The sequence below is a fragment of the Eriocheir sinensis genome, chromosome 20 (genome assembly GCF_024679095.1).
Source record: "Eriocheir sinensis breed Jianghai 21 chromosome 20, ASM2467909v1, whole genome shotgun sequence".
NCBI classification, from domain to species: Eukaryota; Metazoa; Arthropoda; class Malacostraca; order Decapoda; family Varunidae; genus Eriocheir; species Eriocheir sinensis.
The window spans coordinates 7392586-7413371 of NC_066528.1; the positions used below are offsets into that span (position 1 = coordinate 7392586).

General features: G+C 43.0%; 1 protein-coding gene across 16 annotated transcripts in view; it reads left to right on the forward strand.

Annotated features, from left to right (window-relative positions):
• Window positions 1-20786, forward strand: part of LOC127001135 (tyrosine-protein phosphatase non-receptor type 9-like) — a 150172-nt gene that overhangs the window by 105512 nt on the left and 23874 nt on the right. For 10 of the 16 annotated variants that reach the window (XM_050865328.1, XM_050865337.1, XM_050865329.1 and 7 more), the window contains 5 exons: window positions 9359-9474; window positions 10504-10621; window positions 17068-17298; window positions 17422-17556; window positions 18509-18748. In XM_050865328.1, coding sequence (XP_050721285.1) covers window positions 9359-9474; window positions 10504-10621; window positions 17068-17298; window positions 17422-17556; window positions 18509-18748 — 840 coding nt within the window. Of the gene's footprint in view, window positions 1-1827; window positions 1990-9358; window positions 9475-10503; window positions 10622-17067; window positions 17299-17421; window positions 17557-18508; window positions 18749-20786 lie in introns of all 16 variants that reach the window. The other 6 variants (XM_050865335.1, XM_050865332.1, XM_050865336.1 and 3 more) reach the window with 3 other exon arrangements.

Here is a 20786-nt window from a genome sequence, read left to right on the forward strand (position 1 = left end):
GTGTCTTAATTTTTAAAAATCGCCTTGCGGAAAATGATTTGTAGCTCCTTATGGTATGTTATATGCATTAAAACAAAACAAAACAAAAATCAATCGTCCAACATTGTCACGAGCATTAAGAATAAAGCCCAAGTCTTGTAGTCTTTGAGTTGTGTTAGCGTGCCAGTGAACACTTTGGGCTCACAAACCTGCAAGTTTTCGACGAGAAAATCGGTGTTTCGTGGTGGAGGTTTAGGACCTGATGGTCGAAGAATGTCTGGCACACTGGAAATGCTTACATACCGGTACATGGTTTGTTGTTTTAAGTTGTAATTTTCTCCCTTTATTTTTATAAGTTCGAATTTTCTTGGGCGAAATTAGGTACAGTGAGCAGAGTCTTTATTCATGGTAAAGAAATTGGAATAGAATTTGGGAGTCCTTATCCCTGGGTGCGGTATTGCATTTTTTTTTTTCAAACTGCAAACATTTTTACTCACGTTTCAGGCATTTTCTCCCTGTGCAGCATTCTTTGTGTGTGTTAGGCATATCATTATCAGTATAGAACTCTTGGCGGGCCGTGGGCCGGGCCGAGGGGAGGTGGCATATAGGCCTCGTCTCGCTCGGTGGGGTGAGGGGGGACGCGTTGCACCAGCCACACAAGGTCAATAAGGACGGTGGGGGCGGCCGTTGTGTAGCCGTTTTGTGGCGTACTGTTAGCGTTGATGTGGTGGTGGTGGAGGTGGTGGTGGTTATGTCTGCAGCGATAGGGGTGTGGGTGTTGGTGCCGTATAGTTATCGCGAAGTCCAAGACTTGTTGGGGAGGAGTTACATGTTGGTCAGATGAATGAACTTGATTATTATTTGTGGAGGAAATACACAAAGGAAGCAAAACAAATCAATTTGTGTCCTGGAGGCATTTGTGCCTTGCCTAACACAACTAGTACAGCGGAGTGTTGGTATGTGTGCGTGCGTGTGTGCGGGGAGAGCAGCTGGGACTCTCAGCTGGTATACTATACTCTTTGTCCTTGTGTTCCTGCGTGGTGGTGATGGTGGTGGTGGTGTCGGGGCAGAGACTTGTGTGGGGCGGCCGGTCTCTCACAGCTTAGCAACCAGCGCCCCCGTTCCTCCTCTCCTTCCTCTCTTGTCCAGTTTTGCCCCACGCGGATCCCACTTCATTCGCTTTTGCTTGTAGTGAAAAATGGAAATCATACCGTTTGTTCATTATGTGGTTTGGTGTGTGTGTGTTTGTGTGTGTGTGTTTGTGTGTGTGTGTTTGTGTGTGTGTGTGTGTGTTCATACCTATTTTTTTTTTTTTTTTTTTTTTTTTTTTACAGAATTGAGTCAAGCTCGTAGGTGTTATTTACACTACAATAATTATTCCTTATTTTTGTATAGTATTGCCTTGCATGATGTCATATTGTGTGTGTGTGTGTGTGTGTGTGTGTGTGTGTGTGTGCAGACAGCGGACCCGCGCGCGCGTGTCGAGGCATCATTGTCGGCGGCAGGGGCGCGTCGCACAAGTGCCACCACGGTGGTGTGGCGTGTGCGGCGCGTGGCTGTGTATACCTGTGCTGGACCTTGTGCTCGCCTTGCGTGTGTTGTGGCTTGTGGGATTGTGCTGCAGTTACGGGGGATCAGCAGACGCGCGCTGAACCTCATTCTTTGTTAATAATATCGCTGGTGCTCTCGTTTTAATGCTAATATCGGTAGCAGACGCGCGGAGTCTTAGTGTTAGTGATTGTGTTGGTGGTGGTGGTGCCGCTGTTGTTGAGGGTTGTGGCGGAGGCGGCAGCGGCGACGACCCAGGGGACGTCTAGGATCTGTTTGAAACCTTTCTCTCCTCCACAGATGGTAGTGAAGCGAGTAGAGAGTACAGTGTTGAGCCATGGAGCCAACACCCCGTAGTGTGTGTGTGTTGACTTAGTGGAGTGCCTAGAGTGCGACTAACACGCTCCCATTGTAAAGTGTTGCGTCCCTATCTTGCAGGCTATGAGGACTAACCACAAAAAGGTGAGTACACTCCTGCTTCGCTCGCTCTCCGTGTGTCGTGTCTGCCGCTTCTTCATTTCCCTCTACTCCCGTCATCGCCATTCCTTTCTCCCGCCAGACCCACTCCCCGCTTGTCCCGTACCCTTATCACCCTATACCGTGACCCAAGCACTTCCCTCCCCATCTCATGAAGTATGTATTTTTATACTCCGTCTGCATGTGTTCTGTCACAGTGGCAGGCCTTACTTGTCTCCTCTAATGCCCACCATTTTCTCCCCCTACGGCCGTTTCCTCGTGGGGGGAAGATATGGGGGTTGGTGCATGGTGCGGCCCCTATTTTCTCCTCTCCCCATCATGGTTGTTCCTCCCTCCCACCTCAGGGTTCTGTCTTGCATGTTTAGTGGCTGGTTGGTTACTCTAACGCCGTTCTTGCTCTTGGCAACCGGTGTTTGGCGAATTATAGCGAAAATTGTGAATTAGAGTAGTCACACACACACACACACACACACACACACACACACACACACACACACACACACAAGGTCCTTGCAGTACCCAGATATCGACTAATGAGCCTTGCTCTAATCGGGAGGGTACTTACTGGCGATTGCAAGTCCAACTCGTGATCAGGCCTTGCAGAAATCCACACACACACAAAAAAAATCGATTATATATTTTCCGGGAATGAAGCACTTTCATACTATGAAGCGGCTTGCAACGGAAAACAGTGTATGCGACAAGAATTGTTAACAGGATTCGTTGTCTCCCCGGCCTCCAGCCGCCCCGCCCTTATACCCAGGGTCTTGGGGTGACTCCGAGTCTCAAAAAGACGTTTGGGGGCAGACGGGCAGAGGGGCGGGGCAAGTTTCCGCCAACGTCGCCTAAGCACGGCAGTTCTGTAACATCGAGTACGAACTTGGGAAAACTGATTGATAATAATAATAATAATAATAATAATACTTGTGTGTGTGTGAGGGGGGGGACATTTTTTAATATGATAACCAACAGCTATAACAGTCATTCGAGGTTACACTCCGACAGTGTTTGTTTTGATCAACACTTGCGGGGTTGAATAAATTGGGATAACAAAGGTCAGGGCAACATTATAGGAATGTGGTGAACCCTGCATTCCAAGCTCCGCCGACGGCTGAGTATTTCTTGGCGCTCTTTATTTAATCGTGATAAGACACAGGAGGTGCAGAAACGGCACAAAAATTTCTTAAAATAATTATGATAATAGTGTAACCTACTATGTAACTGTGGTATCAATATATCTCATTATACCTAATAACAATGAGGTATAATGAGGTATATTGATACCACAGTTACATACTACTACTACTCAACTACTTACTACTACTTACTACTCAACTACTTACTACTACTTACTACTACTACTACTACTACTACTACTACTACTACTACTACTACTACTACTTCTTTTTTCTACTACATAACTGATACCTCCACCCATGTTTATTTTCCCGACACATAATTCTACTACTACTACTACTACTACTACTACTACTACTACTACTACTTACTACTACTACTACTACTACTACTACTACTACTACTACTACTACTACTACTACTACTACTACTACTACTACTTACTACTACTACTACTACTACTACTACTACTACTACTACTACTACTACTTACTACTACAACTACTTACTACTACTACTACTACTACTACTACTACTACTTACTACTGCAACTACTTACTACTACAACTACTACTACTACTACTTACTACTACAACTACTTACTACTACAACTACTTACTACTACAACTACTACTACTACTACTACTACTACTACTACTACTACTACTACTACTACTACTTACTACTACTACTACTACCACTACTACTACTACTACAATTATTACTACTACTACTATTACTACTACTATTACTACTACTTACTACTACTACTTACTACTACTACTACTACTTTTTTTACCTCAACATAAATGATACCTCCACCCATGTTTATTTTCCCGACACATAATCATGGAGGGCTCCATAGCTTGGAGGTCATTAGCCCCAACTCTGTTCGCTAATGACTGTGGCATCCAACCATATCACTAATACTACCTGACACTAAATCACCTATCATCTATTACGTCTAGATCCCCCTTTCCTTCCCTACTCAAGTCACTCCCGACCCACCCTAATGTCACTCTCCACCACTGTGGCTTCATAGTCCATATTGGAGATGTTGGTGGCTTTTGGGCCAGAGTGTCTGGTGCCCCTGAGACATAGGATGGCCGACCTGAACAGGGAGAACGAGAGGCGACACCTCATCCAGGCGACAACGTGACTCCTTGGCTGATGCTTCTTTTCTGAGATTACTTACTTACTACTACTACTACTTACTTACTACTACTACTACTACCACTTACTACTTACTACTACTACTACTACTGGAATAGGCTTAGCAGTCATGTGGTGAGTGCTAATACAATTGTTACATTCAAAAATAGATTAGATAAATTCATGGACAGCGATATTAGGTGAGGTTAGATACACGGGAGCTTAGGTTCAGGGGAGCTGCCTCGTACAGGCCTACCGGCCTCTTGCAGACTCCTTTGTTCTTATGTTCTTACTACTACTTACTACTACTAACTTACTACTACAACATAAATGATTACTTACTACTACTACTACTACTACTACCACTACTACTACTACTACTACTACTACTACTACTACTACTACTACTACTAACTTACTACTACAACATAAATGATTACTTACTTACTTACTACTACTACTACTACTACTTACTACTACTACTACTACTACTTACTACTACTACTACTACTACTACAGCTACTACTACTATTATTACTACTTCTACTACTATTACTACTACTGCTACTGCTACTTACTACTACTACTACTACTACTACTACTACTACTACTACTACTACTACTACTTAATACTACTACTACCTACTACTACAGCTACTACTACAACTACTTACTACTACTACTACTACTACTGCTACTGCTACTTACTACTACTACTACTTACTACTACTACTTATTACTACTACCAATACTATTACTACTACTACCACTAAGAAGAAGAAGAAGAAAATTATTGTATACTTTGAAGGCACTGTGTATGACGTAGTATGGGAAGCGTTTGCCTGAAGGCGGTGGTGCACACCTGGTGGTCACAGGTTGCCTGAAACACTCGCGGCGCGGTGCTTCCCGCCAGCTGAGACTTTCGTCCTGTAGTTGTTGTTCGTCGCAAACAGACAACTAAATATCATGATAATTAGCACGGTATGCCACACACGTGCACCGGCATGAACACCATATTTGCTGCTCTTAACGCAAATCTATGATTGAACCACTGCTTACTTGCCATTCAACTCGACAGTTTTCATTCTTAATATATAAGGAAAATAATCGAAGCCATTCGCTTATTGGACGATGAACAACAAAGGAGTCCAAACTAATCTATTCCATCATTTCTTCCCCTTGCCGTGCACTGTTTGACATGACACTCCTCAAACCCTGTGACGACTCGGAGGAGTGTCAGGAGCCACCAGCCATGCCAATTGATTCATCATTGGTAGATTATATTTACAGCTGAAGGTTTTTATGTTGATGATGGGCCAAATACTTTTATTTCTATATTGTTAGGGGCGCTTTGTCCATTATAAATATGGAAAGAGGAGGGCGCGGCGCAGGTACACAGGAAGCGTGGTGGCCCTGAGCGAAAAGCAGTCCACTCTATTGGAACGGCGTCGGAGACAACCCAGCAGCAGGAAGCGAGCGTTCGCCGCTCAGCTCAGTCTACAAGATTTTGGAGCCTCGGGAATGCATGATATTCGTAATTAATTGGCGATAACGCTGATGGTGGAAATAACAATAATAATGATAACTGTAGATTCTGCGGCAGAGACAGACAGACGAAATATTCACGCGGGATCTAAATTATTACCACTAGGGATGAGGCTTTTCTACACGCTTTGTAGTGCTTCTCTCTCTCTCTCTCTCTCTCTCTCTCTCTCTCTCTCTCTCTCTCTCTCTCTCTCTCTCTCTCTCTCTCTCTCTCTCGTCATTCGGTCAAACTTTCGTCACATCTAGCGAGACTTGTGCCACCATAATCTTGACGGTATGGCATCCGGCAATATCTCTTGAGCTTTTTTTTCTGGAGAGCCTCATCCTTACCCTAACCTCTCCATTCCCTTATTGTGGCTTTCCTCCCTCGCCCCTGGTGCCACGTGACGCTTCCTTTTTTTTTTTTTTTTTTTTTTTTTTTTTAAATAAAGGGAAAGGGGAAATGTGGAGGAGTCAACCCGGGGAGGTTACAGTACCATGGTGTTCTGGCCCTGTTACGTGTGCATGGAGGAGGAGGGATAGCAGCGACTACGGTGTCCATGGTTGTGGCCAAGGATTTGGGCTTGTAAGACGCTTTTTTTCACACACACACACACACACACACACACACACACACACACACACACACACACACACACACACACACACACACACACACACACACACACTCTCTCTCTCTCTCTCTCTCTCTCTCTCTCTCTCTCTCTCTCTCTCTCTCTCTCTCTCTCTCAACACACTGCTCCTATGAAAAGAAAAAAAAAACGAAAGACGAAACTTAGGCGCGGACCTGGCAATCCAAAGCACCCGAGTTCACAGTCCCACCGCAAGAGGCTGACAATTAGAAGAGTTCCATTCCTCGATAAAAGATGCCAGATTATCTGGAAAGCATAGCATGGTACAGAAAAGTGGGTCTACTATAAAAAAATGTTTTGCTTATCCCAATGTAATGCAAAACAAAGTTATGAATATTAAGAACAGTTTTCTTCAATAGTCTTTGCCTCAGTAGCGGTATTATGGTAAATTAAATTATGAACCTTCCGTTGCACCGCTGTAGAATTTACGACCTGTTCTTCGTTGTTTTATGGTCTACAAAAAACTTCTTAGGCATGATACACTAAAACAATTAATAAATCACGAACACAGACTTTACTTGTTTATATGTATTTATACCTTGGAGGAAGATTTATACGACTTGGCGTTCCAAACCAAACCAAACCTTCTTCTTCTTTTGACCTGTATCGCTTTTGATCGTCTCTCCCTACCTATCACCATCACTAATTCTACTACTAACTCCCCTCTCTGCCTCTCGTAGTTGCTACATTCTACAATTAGGTGTTCCACTGTTTCTTTCTCCCCAGTGTCCTATAGCTACTGCCCTTTGTATTGGTAAGCCTTGGTGAGGTTTAGTTCGGCCCCTCAGGCTCTCCTTTCGGCATCATGCGGGTTTCGGCCTTTTAAATGTCTCTTTACCACGAGTAGTACTGATTAGATTCAGTTCGGTACTTGCCAGATTGAACAATAGTCTTCGTGGAATCTATTACAAAAATGGTTCAAGCTATACATGCGGCAGGAGATTAGAAAAAAATGCGAGAATGGTGTAAGCTTAGTTGCGAGTATTTAGCTTGTAATAACTGAATGGTAGAGTGTTTCTCACCACTTCACATGAAAAATGTTCGCATAAACACTTGGGATCAATGTCTTGTAGAATATAGGCACAGTGCATCATGATTTATCACGTGAGAGATTTTAGAGTGTGCGAGTCCTCATCGCACATCGCACTGATTCAGTTTTAGTTAAAGTAGCTAGCGATCACTTGCAATTTTGCGGGGTATGGAACCGCTCCCATTGTCAACCATCGCAGTGGCAGAACATTACCCACATGGTGTCCAGATTTTTTATTTTTTTATTTTTTATTAACCCCCCATCAAACAACCCAAACTTCAAGGACTTCGGTCAAGAGGAGCATCGGGGGACAGCATGGGCCAAGCAAGTCATATCACGGCAACCACTTTAATTAAATTTGCCTGCGCCATTAACGGGCCTGGACCATCCATCAGGTTCAAAGAAAGTCTACCGGCACTATATGCAGCACATGAGAAAAAAAATACTACCAGAGGCATCTTGCTGTCTTCCTCTTGAAAGCGTTAATTCATCGGTGTAGTGACCCGCCAGACGCGGAAAGCTCCCCCAAGCCGATTGGGCAGAAATCTGGCATCCCCTCTGGCTGGATCCTGGTTCAGTCCTCGCCATCGGAATTTTATTTGCACCCTTCCGGACTAGATTTAGTTATCGTGTTTAGAGATACCGAGATGATGTGTAATTAAGCAGATTTATGATGGGAAATCCCTCCATTACATTAGGAGGTTGCAATGTGTGTGTGTGTGTGTGTGTGTGTTGCCTTCTTCCTCCACCATATTTTTGTGTATGAGTTTGACTTACTACTACGGCGGCGTGTGTGTTGGATTGGAATGGCGGTAGGAGAGTGGGCTCTGTTGGCATGGCTGACCGAATGTAAATTGGGATGAAGGGGCCATACAGTGCACCCACTTCCCTTAGTCCCGACTGATGATGGGGAGAACGGGTCATACAGTGCGCCCACTTCTGTTTCCCTTTACTCATTCCTTTTCCTCCAGAACATAAGCATGGAGGTTCGTACTACCCCAATGAGAATAGTTTGGACACCACATCACGTTCAAGTAGTAGTAGTAGTAATTGTTGTTGTTCACCAATTCATGAATAATTTGTCGGTCTTCGTGTCATCCAAGCTGTCAGTCATTCCCGCACGACCCTTTGTGTGTGATGCGTAGTGTCGCTGGTGTGGGGTAGGGAGGTCCTCGGCGGCAGGTGAGGGCGTGGGCAGTGGTCGTCATGGTAACGGCGACGCCCACTCCTTATGGGAACTTGCAGACTTACTTATTCTTGCTGCTGCTGCTTTTGTTGTTAATGTTGATACCGTTGTTACTGCTACTGCCTGTTTTCATCGTGTGTGTGTGTGTGTGTGTGTGTGTGTCCACGAACACGACGCACGTGCGGTCGGCAGTGTGTGTCGTGGCGCCGTACATTATACTCCAGCCCTTTACTTCAATTGCCTTCGTTAATGTTGTATTGTTTGTTTTGAGTGGTTGCTGATGTGTCTGACCCTGATTAGCTTCTTTGCTTAGTGTACATCTGAGCATCCCACTGCCCTATGTATAGTAAATGTAGTAGGTAGTTATTGAATGACATTATTGTGTAGTATTATGCAAATTATGTAAAGGAAATACTGAAGAATAATTTTGAATGCCCTCTAACATGTAAATGATTTGCAAAGAGGAAATGCAGACAAAAAATATTTTAGTAGTTAAAAAAGATTAAGTATATTGTGCATTTAGGAAGGAAAAGTAAGGATTTGTTTTTTGCATATCCCAGTAAGTTTACTCAAGACATTAAAGAAATTGATAAAAAAAAAATTACCAAAAGTTAGAATAAACTTATGTTACTTATGTAACTTTAAAAGAGTCATTTTCACCTCTCCCAACAGGCAACTAAAGAATTCGTGGAAAAAGTGAATGAGCTGCGCCGGTCCAGGAACGTGGGGCCTCTGTCATGGAACACGGCGGTCAAGTTTCTTATGGCCAGGAAGTTTGACGTGTCAAGGTAAGAATGACTGGCTGGGCAGGACTTGGCCTTGAGCTATGACATCCTTTTAGGGATATAACTTTGTTTTGAGGTTACTTTGGGCAAAGAATCAGGAACAGGAGCTGGTGCTGGGCAGGGACCATTACAGCTTTGCTGTAGTTTCTGTCAGGGTCATGAAGAATATTTTATCAATAGCAAAACTGTTTTATCACTTTCCTTTGTATTGAAATCAGCAATTTAAAAGAAGATTACTTTCTGGTTATGATTATTAGCTCCTTTACATCACATTTTATGCCCACCGATGAAATATGAAAAAAATACCAAAGGATAAACACTATGAAAAAAATATTCATACTTTGTCATCATCTTCAGCCAATGTCCACTGGAGGATAAATGTTTTCTCTACTTTCTCTGCGTCTCTCTGGCTGATGTTAGTGCACCCCATTCTTCTCTGGCTGATGCTCTAATATCATCTCTCCACTTGGTCCTTTGCCTGCCCTGACTTCTAGAATGCTCCAGTGTGCCAAGGCTTAGTCACCTTTTGGTTGAGTTGGTTATCACAAATTTTCCTGTTAAGTTTTGTCAGTTTTGCAAATTCGATCTTATCCCTTTAGTTCTTACTTTCATATCTTTGCACTTATTTATGAGATTCTTTTCTTCCTATTTTTGTTTACTGCTGCTCTTCCTTGGTGACTTTCCCCCAACATCTACAGATGCTTTCTTTATAATTTTACTTAATCTGTCATTTGCTTCCTTGATTTTTTGTCAACCTCATAAGTGGATTAAAGAATTTGCTCTATCTATTTTTTCATGTGTAGATTTCCATGTTACAAAATTATTTAGATCCCAAGCTCTATGTGTACTGAGGGAAAAAATGTCTTCTTTGAAGATTTGTGTAAATTTAGTCCAGAGAAATAACCTTCTTGTAATGTCATTGTGCATTTCTTTACTGTTCATTGCATAATTCCTCTTTATCAACAGACTACTGTAAGGGTCACTTTCTTGTTTTAGCAAACAAACTCACTGACTGATGAAATACTCTTCCAGAGCTGTAAGTTTGTATGAGCAGCACGAAGCCACAAGACACAGGGAAGGACTTGTTAACCTCAACCCCACTTGTGAACCTCTGCTGAGTGAACTAGCCACTGGGAAATTTACTATTCTGGTGAGTATGTAATAGATTGTTAATAGCATGAATAAATTTCAGTAGTACTTTTTAGCCCATAATGAATAAACTGTTGCATGTTACAATGTGTTATCAGTCCAAGGAAAGCAGCCTGTCTGCATACCTCAACACTGTACTGTAATGAATGACACATGTTATTTTATACATCTATGGTATCTTCAGTGACCGGACTGATAGAGAGGATTATAAATAAGTTGAAGGAAATAAATGAGAAGTAGTTTGCTGAAAGTACTTTTTTCATCATGTAAAGGACAATAGAGAAATGTATTAGAGAAGGCATATTATAACATGAGGAACTGGGAAGCTTATAAAGATGTTATATTTATCAGATAGATGGGCACTTTTAGAAAATGTGAATATCTTTTATATTAATGGCGGTAATTGTCAATAAGTGGATGGATGATGGGCCAAGTGAGTGATTTAGCATTGTTGTGTGACTTTAATGAATGGGTCCTTGAGAGTTGACAACAAGGGTATTAAGTACAGAGCTCTAAAAACAAAAGATTTTAGTTCAGTCCTCTTTCACATTTTGCAAGTAATGGATGCCACAAAAGTTTTTGCAAAATGCAAATATGTGAATTTTGCAATTTGGGTCTTTGCATTGTGGCAGCATTTTTGTATATGTATAATGAGGCAAAGTTATTTTGTATCCAGAATTTGCAGCACTGCAAAACAGATAATTCATTTTATTGAGAACTAGCTGTACCTTCAGGGCATTGATACACATTGCTCATGGTAACCATGTCCTTGCCTGCTTTTACAAGGTGGCCCTGTTACTCCAATGTCTATTTTTGTTTTCATATATGTTTTATTTTTTTAATGTGGTGCATTAAAGTGGAGGGTAGGTACTTTTGGCTCTTTGTATTATGATTACCCCTTCTTTATTACTATTGTTATTATTTTTATGGACTTGGGTGGTATAGTCCGTTTCATTCCATACGTCCATTCGTGAACGTAGATGTGGCACCTGCACATTGTTAGTTCGTGATTGCATGAAGATTAAGTTTATATTTTCAGTGATATATTTGAATGTTTGTGTATACATAAACCCTCAAGCCCCCTTGTATGAACTGCAACCATGCCGATTTGCATCGATAAAATAATATAAAATACCATAGAAGTAGACGAAAGAACAGCTTGTATATCAAACATTATACTCTGATCATACTCGAACGACTTATTGCCTTTCAGATACCCATATTTCATCTCATTCAGGTACTTAAAGTGATATCTGGGTCTGCAAGTGTCTAGACAAAAGGAATTTTGATGTCTTGCATGTAAATAATATGGATGATATTCAAAATAGCCTATCGTAACATTTAACAGTTATTACTTACTATGTCATATTTTGAATATTAATCCGTATTTACGTGCAGTAAATTATTAAAATAACCTTTATTTACACTTGCATAGCCAGATGTCTTTAATATACCCGAAATGAGATGAATTATATGAATTTGAAAAAGCATGGATTGTTCAATCATGATGTGACTATGTTGTTTGATACAAGCTTGTCTGTTTGTGTGCTTGTATGTTAGGTTGTCAATGCAAATGACAGAGTTGTTTTTTGTATACTTAAACATTCAAATATATTATTAAAAAATAAGCTTGAATGTCCATCACAACAGTTGATTTTCACGTATTCACGAACTAGAAATGTGCAGGTGCCACATCTATCAACATTCCCACTCTGTTGGTGGACAGATGAAATGAAACGGACACTATTACCTGTAGATTCTCGATAATACAATGTCCTGTGTTCTGGCAATAAGCACTGTGCTAGCTCCTCCAACTGCCAGTGGCCCTTTGGAAGGTGGACAGGACATGGGTGCATGAGGAGAGGGGTCACTAGTTTTCCCTGGGCAGGAGAAAGTAACCAAAGATAATGTAGGCTGTAGGTAGTCAAGAAGAGGGAGGGAATGGTGGACCAGATCCCTGCGCTGAATATGATGTATTGCTTTCTAAACTGCCCTCTTTCGGATTCTATCCCTCTCTCTGTTCCTTTATCTCCAGTTTCCTTTCCGGCCATTCTATCTCTGTGGTGGTAGACAGTCACTGCTCTTCCCCTAAACCTATCAACAGTGGCATTCCACAGGGCTCTGTCCTATCACCCACTCCACTCCACTCTCCTCCTCCTACTGATAGCCTTCTACCTCTTAAATTCCGCCGCGATGTTGCCTCTCTTTCTATCTTCTATTGATATTTCCACGCTGACTGCTCTTCTGAACTTGCTAACTGCATGCCTCCCCCCCTCCCGCAGCCCCGCTGCACACGACTTTCTACTCATGCTCATCCCTACACTGTCCAAACCCCTTATGCAAGAGTTAACCAGCATCTTCACTCTTTCATCCCTCACGCTGGTAAACTGGAACTATCTTCCTTCATCTGTATTTCCTCCTGCCTATGACTTCAACTCTTTCAAGAGGAGGGTATCAGGACACCTCTCCTCCCGAAATTGATCTTTCTTTCGGCCACCTCTTTTAATTCTTTTTTGGGAGCAGCGAGTAGCGGGCTTTTTTTTATTATTGTTTTCTTTTTTTTTTTTTGCCCTTGAACTGCCTCCTTTGTTGTAAAAAAAAAAAATATATATATATATATATATATATATATATATATATATATATATATATATATATATATATATATATATATATATATATATATATATATATATATATATATATATATATATATATATATATATATATATATATATATATATATATATATATATATATATATATATATATATATATATATATATATATATATATGGTACTTGTGGACCAAACTGGGTACTTTTGTGTATTCTTAAGGTACATTTCTTATGGATTTTGTGTTCTGTTTCAAAGAAAATGTGGTGTGTTATGGCTTTGAAAAATACAATGATATATTTGTTTAAGAAACTTGCCAGTTTATTTAAATGTAGCGTGAGATCTCCCATCTAAAGAATTTACATATAATGAATTTTCATCTAACAGTACTAATTGACCTCTACCCATATTTGTACCTAACAAGCAAGTTTAGAATTTAACAAAAAAATCCCAGTCATCCAGTTCTGTCCAGCCGCCACCCTGCCTCAGTGCGTGACGTCATTGTTGTCCACCCTCCCTCACACTGCCTCTCCTCAGCCTCCTACCTCAGTCCTCACAATACATACATTCTGTTGTACAGTTCATCCTTGTCTAAAGCGGGTTCATGAGTCCCCACCACTGCTGCGTTAGGAAAAATTTTGCATTACAGGGGCTAGTGAAAGTCTCTTACCCAAAGTCCCCTGCACCCCCCCCCCATCCCCACTTACCCCTAAATATACTTATGTAGGAAAGAAAAAATACACACTGCTGGCACTTATTAAGTTGGAAAAATACAAAGTAAGCAATGCAGAAGTTCAAATAAAAATATTTACATCAAGTGAAGAGATGCACACACTCACACACACGAAGCCCGAGAGTTGTGGAGGGGAGAGACTGGCTAAAAACCTTCAACGTTCATGGAACTCACAACACTCTCACATCCTCATCAATGTTCAGCATGGCCTCCTCTTCTTGCTGCTGTAGAATGTCTTCCTCTTGAAGTGAAGCTGCTGCTTGCCTGTCGGAGTAGTGGGTGATGAGTGCCTGTCTGCCTTGTTTACCTCGGTGCATGTGCCTGTGATTGTAGACTGATACTGCTTCTACCAGCTGCCTCATCACATCAGTTCCTCGTTGGGAAGGGTCTGCATCTGTGATTAACTCCTTCATGCACTCCACGTGACTCAGGGTGTGATTAAGGAAGTGTGTTGTGGTCTTCCCCTCCTCTCCTCCTACTCTTGTTCTCGTTCTTCTTTCTCCCTGCCTCGTTGATCAACTTGTTCCACAATGGTGTTAACAGAAATATCATTTGTGGCTTCAGCAACTTCAGTCACATCTTCCACTGTCACGTCACCACTTCCAAGCAGGGCTCGGGCAGCAGTAGAAGCGGCCTGGCGAATTTTTTGGACACGGTCCTTCCTTGCCTGGCACAAATAAGGTGCTGGACGCCTCCATGAGTGGTTTATTGTGTTGATGCTTGCCTCGTCCCAAGCAGCCAGGAGGTTGTTTACTGCATGCCTGAAGTTGTACAACCTCCAAAACCTGGCAACAGATTGAGGTGGTGGTGATAGCTACGTCATCTCCCTCACTCTCCTTTTGAAATGCAACCCTCCTCCTCCTCCTCCTCCTCCTCTGCCTTTTCCTTCTCCTCCTCTGCCTCCTCCTCCTCCTCCTCCTCCAAATGTTTCACCTTTTGCTCTGTGTCTGTAGCCTGTAGAAGTTGTTGATAACAGCGGTGCTGGTAAAACATTTTGATAGTGCACATTGCCTCTTGGTCCAGCCACTGTAGGAGTGAGGTGGTATTTGGGGGAGAAATTCCACCTTAACACACTTGTGCCTCCCAGTGAGGAGCCGAGGGTGTGACGGTGCGGTCTAAAAGCAGCAGCACTTTGAAGAGGAGGCCAAGTCTCCTGCAGTGACAGCAAGCATCAGGGATGAAGGAGGTGTTAAACCAGTCAATTACAATTTTAATGTTCAACCAGTAAGCATCGTCAGCAAACAAACTCATATAACTGTTTACTCCCTTGGTCATGTCTTTAATGTTGTGTAGCATGCGTTTGTTGGTGGTGCATGCCTTGCCTCGAGAAGAGGGAGGGTGGTGGTAGTGGTGGTCATGGTGGTGGAGTGGTGATCACGGCAGTGAGGAGAAGGGAGGAGGAGCAGCCTAGTAGTTTCCCTTTACAGGCGCCGTCAGCGCCTTGGTGGGATGAAGGTGACTGGCACAAGCTGTGGAAAACTCACTCCCTTTATTCAGAAGTGGTCAAACCTAGAAAGTAGCATGACTGCCATTAGCACACACTAAACAGACTCAATACAGAGTAATCATCACTATCGTCACAAAACGAATAACCGACTCAAAGGTCATTTCATGTACACCACAGGCCAAATTGATACCTACACTTAGCCGGGACAGTCAGCTCTCCCGATATCCAAGCTGCACTCGTAGGTGGAGACGTGTGGCTCTGAGATGTGGCCCTTGACACTGTTGTCCTGCCTCTGGCCCACAGCCAGAGGAGGGCGTCATGCAGGTGCCCCCAGGCGCCCCAGTCAGCACTCTTATCTCTCCCTTACTGCTGCGTCGACAACTTGGGCGAACAAACATCTGTAACATCTGCCCACCACCATCGAGCGCCACACCGTCGCTTCGCTTCACTCCTAACTTCACAATATGGCGTTACAGTTCACAAGCCTATTTCGTCTACATGAATCACAATACACTCCAGTACACCGTCTCCATTTCATTACCGTCAAACATGGCAAACATATTTTCAATTATATAATTTGTTTCCATACCGACTTGACGACATGTCTCCAAAATTGCTGGCATAACACTTTTACTCTGTCCCTGGCATAACACTTTTACTCTGTCCCTGGCATAACACTTTTACTCTGTCCCTGGCATAACACTTTTACTCTGTCGACACCGAGCAGCCAAACCACACCAAAACACCACAGTTCCTGTCCCCCAACTTCACTACTTTTACCCTTTCACTTAACCATGTCGCGATTTGGTGACAAACATATACAAACATATTCACCCGTGCATAACCCAGCCACCGATGCCGTAGATAGCGGCTACACCCTTCCCACTCTGGACACCACCTTTTGTCTAACCCGTTCACCTCATTAATCATTCACAATTGAGTTATCCACATTACAGGTAATCCTTGAGGGTTTGAGACAGACGGGTGGTCGTAAGTCGAATTGGTCATAATTTGAAATTTACATTAACTACTAATATAAAATAAGATATGCAATTGTCCCGCCGAGGATAGTGGTGTTGCCACACCTCCTACCCTCCCCCCTAACCACCTCTGTCCTCATGAGCTCGCCTCGCCCCAGCCCTGCATTTGGTTGACCCTTTTGGCCACACAACATTGTGCAACATTACAAAATTGAGCTACCGAGTTTTGCCAAAATGACGGCATTAGCCTTGGTCTTGGTATTGGTCCCCATCATCAAGTTGCTGTGCAGGGTATTGTTTAGGTGTGAGGAGGAGGGGTGTTTGTGAACCAAGGGCATGTTGTGTTATATGAGTGGCCAGTGTCACCTCTGATGCATCTTCTCTGCTATTAACCCAACTGTTTTAATATTTTGGGCTAAATACTACATTCATCTCTATTAATTTGCCTTATTTAAAACTGCCAGGTGCAGATCACTATGATGAACTCGTTTTTTAAATATCCAATCTTGAACCTTATGCTTGATGCCTACAATGGGCCATGACCAAAATTAATGTTTCTCCTGTTTCTATTAATTCTCACTCAAAATTATATCAGCCTTTCAGAATAGGTCTTCAAAGCTTACCTGACTCTCCTATTGACACATATCTAAATAAGGCCATAATTTTCTCAGCCTGTCCGAGACGAGAGTGGTGCTGCCATTGCTGTGTTCACTGCGCGCCTGCATGACCCTCGAGCCACCACACAGCAGACCACACTACAGGGAGTTGTGTACCAGCTGGATGCCGCCTTGGAATCCACAGAGACGCAAAGATGTGGCCTTGTCTTCATTTATGATATGACTGAATCTGCCTATCAAAACTTTGATTACCAATTGTCACAAAAGATTCTCACTTTGCTGAAGGTATGTTATATGCCAGCAGAAGCAATTCTGTATGTCATTGATAAATTGGGAGCAAGTTTTTAGAGGCTACCATTACACTATACTATAAAAATGTGTCAAAAAATAACATTTGTATTTTTCTAGGGAGGTTATCCTGCGCGCCTCAAGAAGGTTCTTATCGTGACAGCACCACTCTGGTTCCGCGCTCCTTTCAAGGTGCTGCGGCTGTTTGTGAGGGAGAAGCTGCGGGACAGAGTGTATACAGTTTCCTTGCCTGAGGTACAGGAGTGTTGACTTGAGTTCCTTAGTAATTCTATACCTGTTCATGGAATTTAAGAAATCAGATTATTTTAATAGCTCATGAATTTTATTCAACTTTTCACTTCCTCTGTTCAAAAAAAACTTCTAAAGTATTATAAGTTTTGTTGTTGTAATTTTCTTAGATGTTACCATTTTCTGCCCATCAACTCTTACTTACCTTTGTAACCAAACAACCACAACTGCAATACTATCTCAGTGTAGTTCTTTGTAGTACACTTTTCATCATTTTTTGTACATTTTAGAACAGTGGCCCACAATATTTTGTAGACTACAGGTCACATTTACAGATGATAATATAGTAGAGGGCATCAGATAAAAACATTCACACACAAACACACTCTTACATGCATATATGTACTATACTCTCCTCAATCATCCTTGACAATGCTATGAGGTGCCATGGTGCTCATGGACCATTGTTTCAAAACAAACTGAACACCATAAAGTTGGTGTGGGATGGAATGGTCAGTGGTGAGAGCAGATATGAACACCATAAGGATGAGCAATTAGATTATGCTGATATGTGAAGTGTGGTGAAAGCCATGTGAAAAGCAAATCTAGGAAAGTGTTCTGTGTCACTCATGCAAAGGATGGAGGGGCTGGGTGTTCAAAACCAGTAGAGTTGACAGTGAAAGCAAGTGGGGTGAATGTAAGCCACCTTTTGCACCGCTAAGGACTTGTTCTTCAAGGTAGAGATGCCTTCTGGAGCTTCCCCTTATCCTGCCAAAAGAACTTAATAATTTGGACACATTGAGCTTGAGATACTTGAATTACTACCATTCCTTGTCATCTTTGCACCTCATATCAGGCATTGTTATTCTTCATGCCTCATCACTTCATCCATGTCCATAGGATACAACGCATCCCTCTAACCCTCGCCTAGATGTGGAATTAGTCCTTCTTTTTACAGCTCATTAATCACATCCCTGTGAAGTGCATGCCAGTGGAGCTGGGTGGGGACCTCTACACAGACCATAAAGCCTGGCTGCTGAAGTGCCAGGTCTCCATGACCAACCGAGACCCTTCCACCGTGTGTGAACCGGCGCCACCCCCAACCCTCCATTCGGGGTTGGACCGGGTTGAGTCTGGTGAAAACAACCCAAATATGGTGCCGTTTGGAGATCAGGATCCCAGCAGCTCAGTGGAGCAGGTGGGTTGCCTGTTTTATACATTTTCTTGTCCTTTCTAATCATCTGTTATAGTTCATTGACTCTAACTTGAGCCCTGTGGCTTGGTCCGGGGAACTCCCCATTGTTCACAGATCTAGCGATGACCTGCGCACGGTGATCTGCCTCACCGTTAGTCTGTACGTTATTTATGGAGTATACATATATTCATAATACAAATGCATGGTGTTATGAATGGCTTGGGATTAGACGGAAAGACAATGACTCAGTAAACCTTCCATATCACTTGGCAACGTGGCTCATGCGACGTTGCCGCCTGACGGACCTTGGCAACAGGCGCCAGGCCACACCATTCATCGTTACGCCACAATGGACAACTCAAGCAGATCTCACTCTCGCGCCCTGCACAGCCATGCAAAATAGCGAGAGAGAGAGAGAGAGAGAGAGAGAGAGAGAGGTAGCGACCCTTTCTGAGGAGAGTAATGGAGTGATGTGGCACCAGCGCGGTCTCGTGGGGAATCCCTGAGTCGCGCCCGAGGGCTCAAGTTAAAATCGATAGATTATAGTTAAAGAGTATTTATTATAGGATGTGAATTTGCTTTAACCCCTTCAACATGAGGACGCGTATACTGCGTCCTTGCGTGCTCTGTACCATATCCGAGGACACGTATACTGCGTCCTGGCTTGCTTTAGCCAGCACACGAGTTATTTCATCCCGGATATTGTACGATTGTTTTTAGGATGTAGGTCGGATATGATACGGTGTCTTATTTGACTCTCAATGTTGTTATTGTGTAATAACGTAAGTGTGTTTTGCGTGCATTTGTACTTGACAGTAACAATCAATTCTAACAGAAAATAACAAAAATAATGAGAAAGAAATTATATATATATGTGTGTGTGTGTGTGTGTGTGTGTGTGTGTGTGTGTGGAGTTTCTTTTTCCTGGAGTTGCCAAGTAGCAGGCTAGTGGGTGCATTGTCTCACCACCCCCTCAGCTCAAGGACGCTGCGTGAGGCTCACGCACAAGCTCCGGCCTCCCCCTCACATCCATCCCGTTGTCTGTTCTTCCTTCCTTCCTTCCTTCCTTATACCTCCTCTCTGCAGTGTGTGTGTGTGTGTGTGTGTGAGACGCGGCGTGAGGCTCACACGTGAGCTTCGTCCTCCCCCTCACATCCATCCCGCTGTCTGTTCTCTCTTTCTTTCTTTCTTCCTTCCTTCCTTCCTTCCTTCCTTCCTTATATCTCCTCTCTGCAGTGTGTGTGTGTGTGTGTGTGTGTGTGTGTGTCGCGGCGTGAGGTTCACGGGCAAGCTCCGGCCTCCCCCTCACATCCATCCCGTTGTCTGTTCTTTCTTTCTTCCTTCCTTCCTTCCTTCCTTCCTTCCTTCCTTCCTTATACCTCCTCTCTACAGTGTGTGTGTGTGTGTGTGTGTGTGAGAGAGAAAGAGAGAGAGAGAGAGAGAGGAGGTGCCTCTTCAACAAGTTTCAGCTTGCTGTTCCTTGACCCTTCTCTCCCTTTCTCGCCATCTAATCTATGTGTGTTTACCCTGTTGCCTAGTTGTGACATACGGGAAAAGAGCTACGCTCGCGCTGTCCCGTCTTCATATCCGCTCTCGTCCAACTTTTCCTTAAAATCATGAATGTTTCTTGCACAAACCACCTCCTCCTCCAGTCTATTCCATAGCTCAACGCTTCTGTTTGGAAAGCTAAAGTTTTTCACATCTCGCCTACACATGGTCGCCCTCAACTTTTTTCCATGTCCTCTCGTTTCTCTCTCGTTCCATACACACAGGTCCTCTTAGCCCAAATGCTCCACTCCGCTCGCCACCCTGTACATTGCTATCAGGTCTCCTCTATCTCTTTTTCTCTCCAGGGTTATGAGCCCCATGCTATTGAGTCTCCCCTCATAAGTCCGATCTCTAAGTTCCGGTACCATCTTAGTTGCCATTCTCTGCACTCTTTCCAGCTCTCTTATGTTCTTCTTTTTGTGAGGAGACCAGACCATTGCTGCATACTCTAACCTTGGCCTTATCATTGTAACTGTTATTTTCTTCATCATCT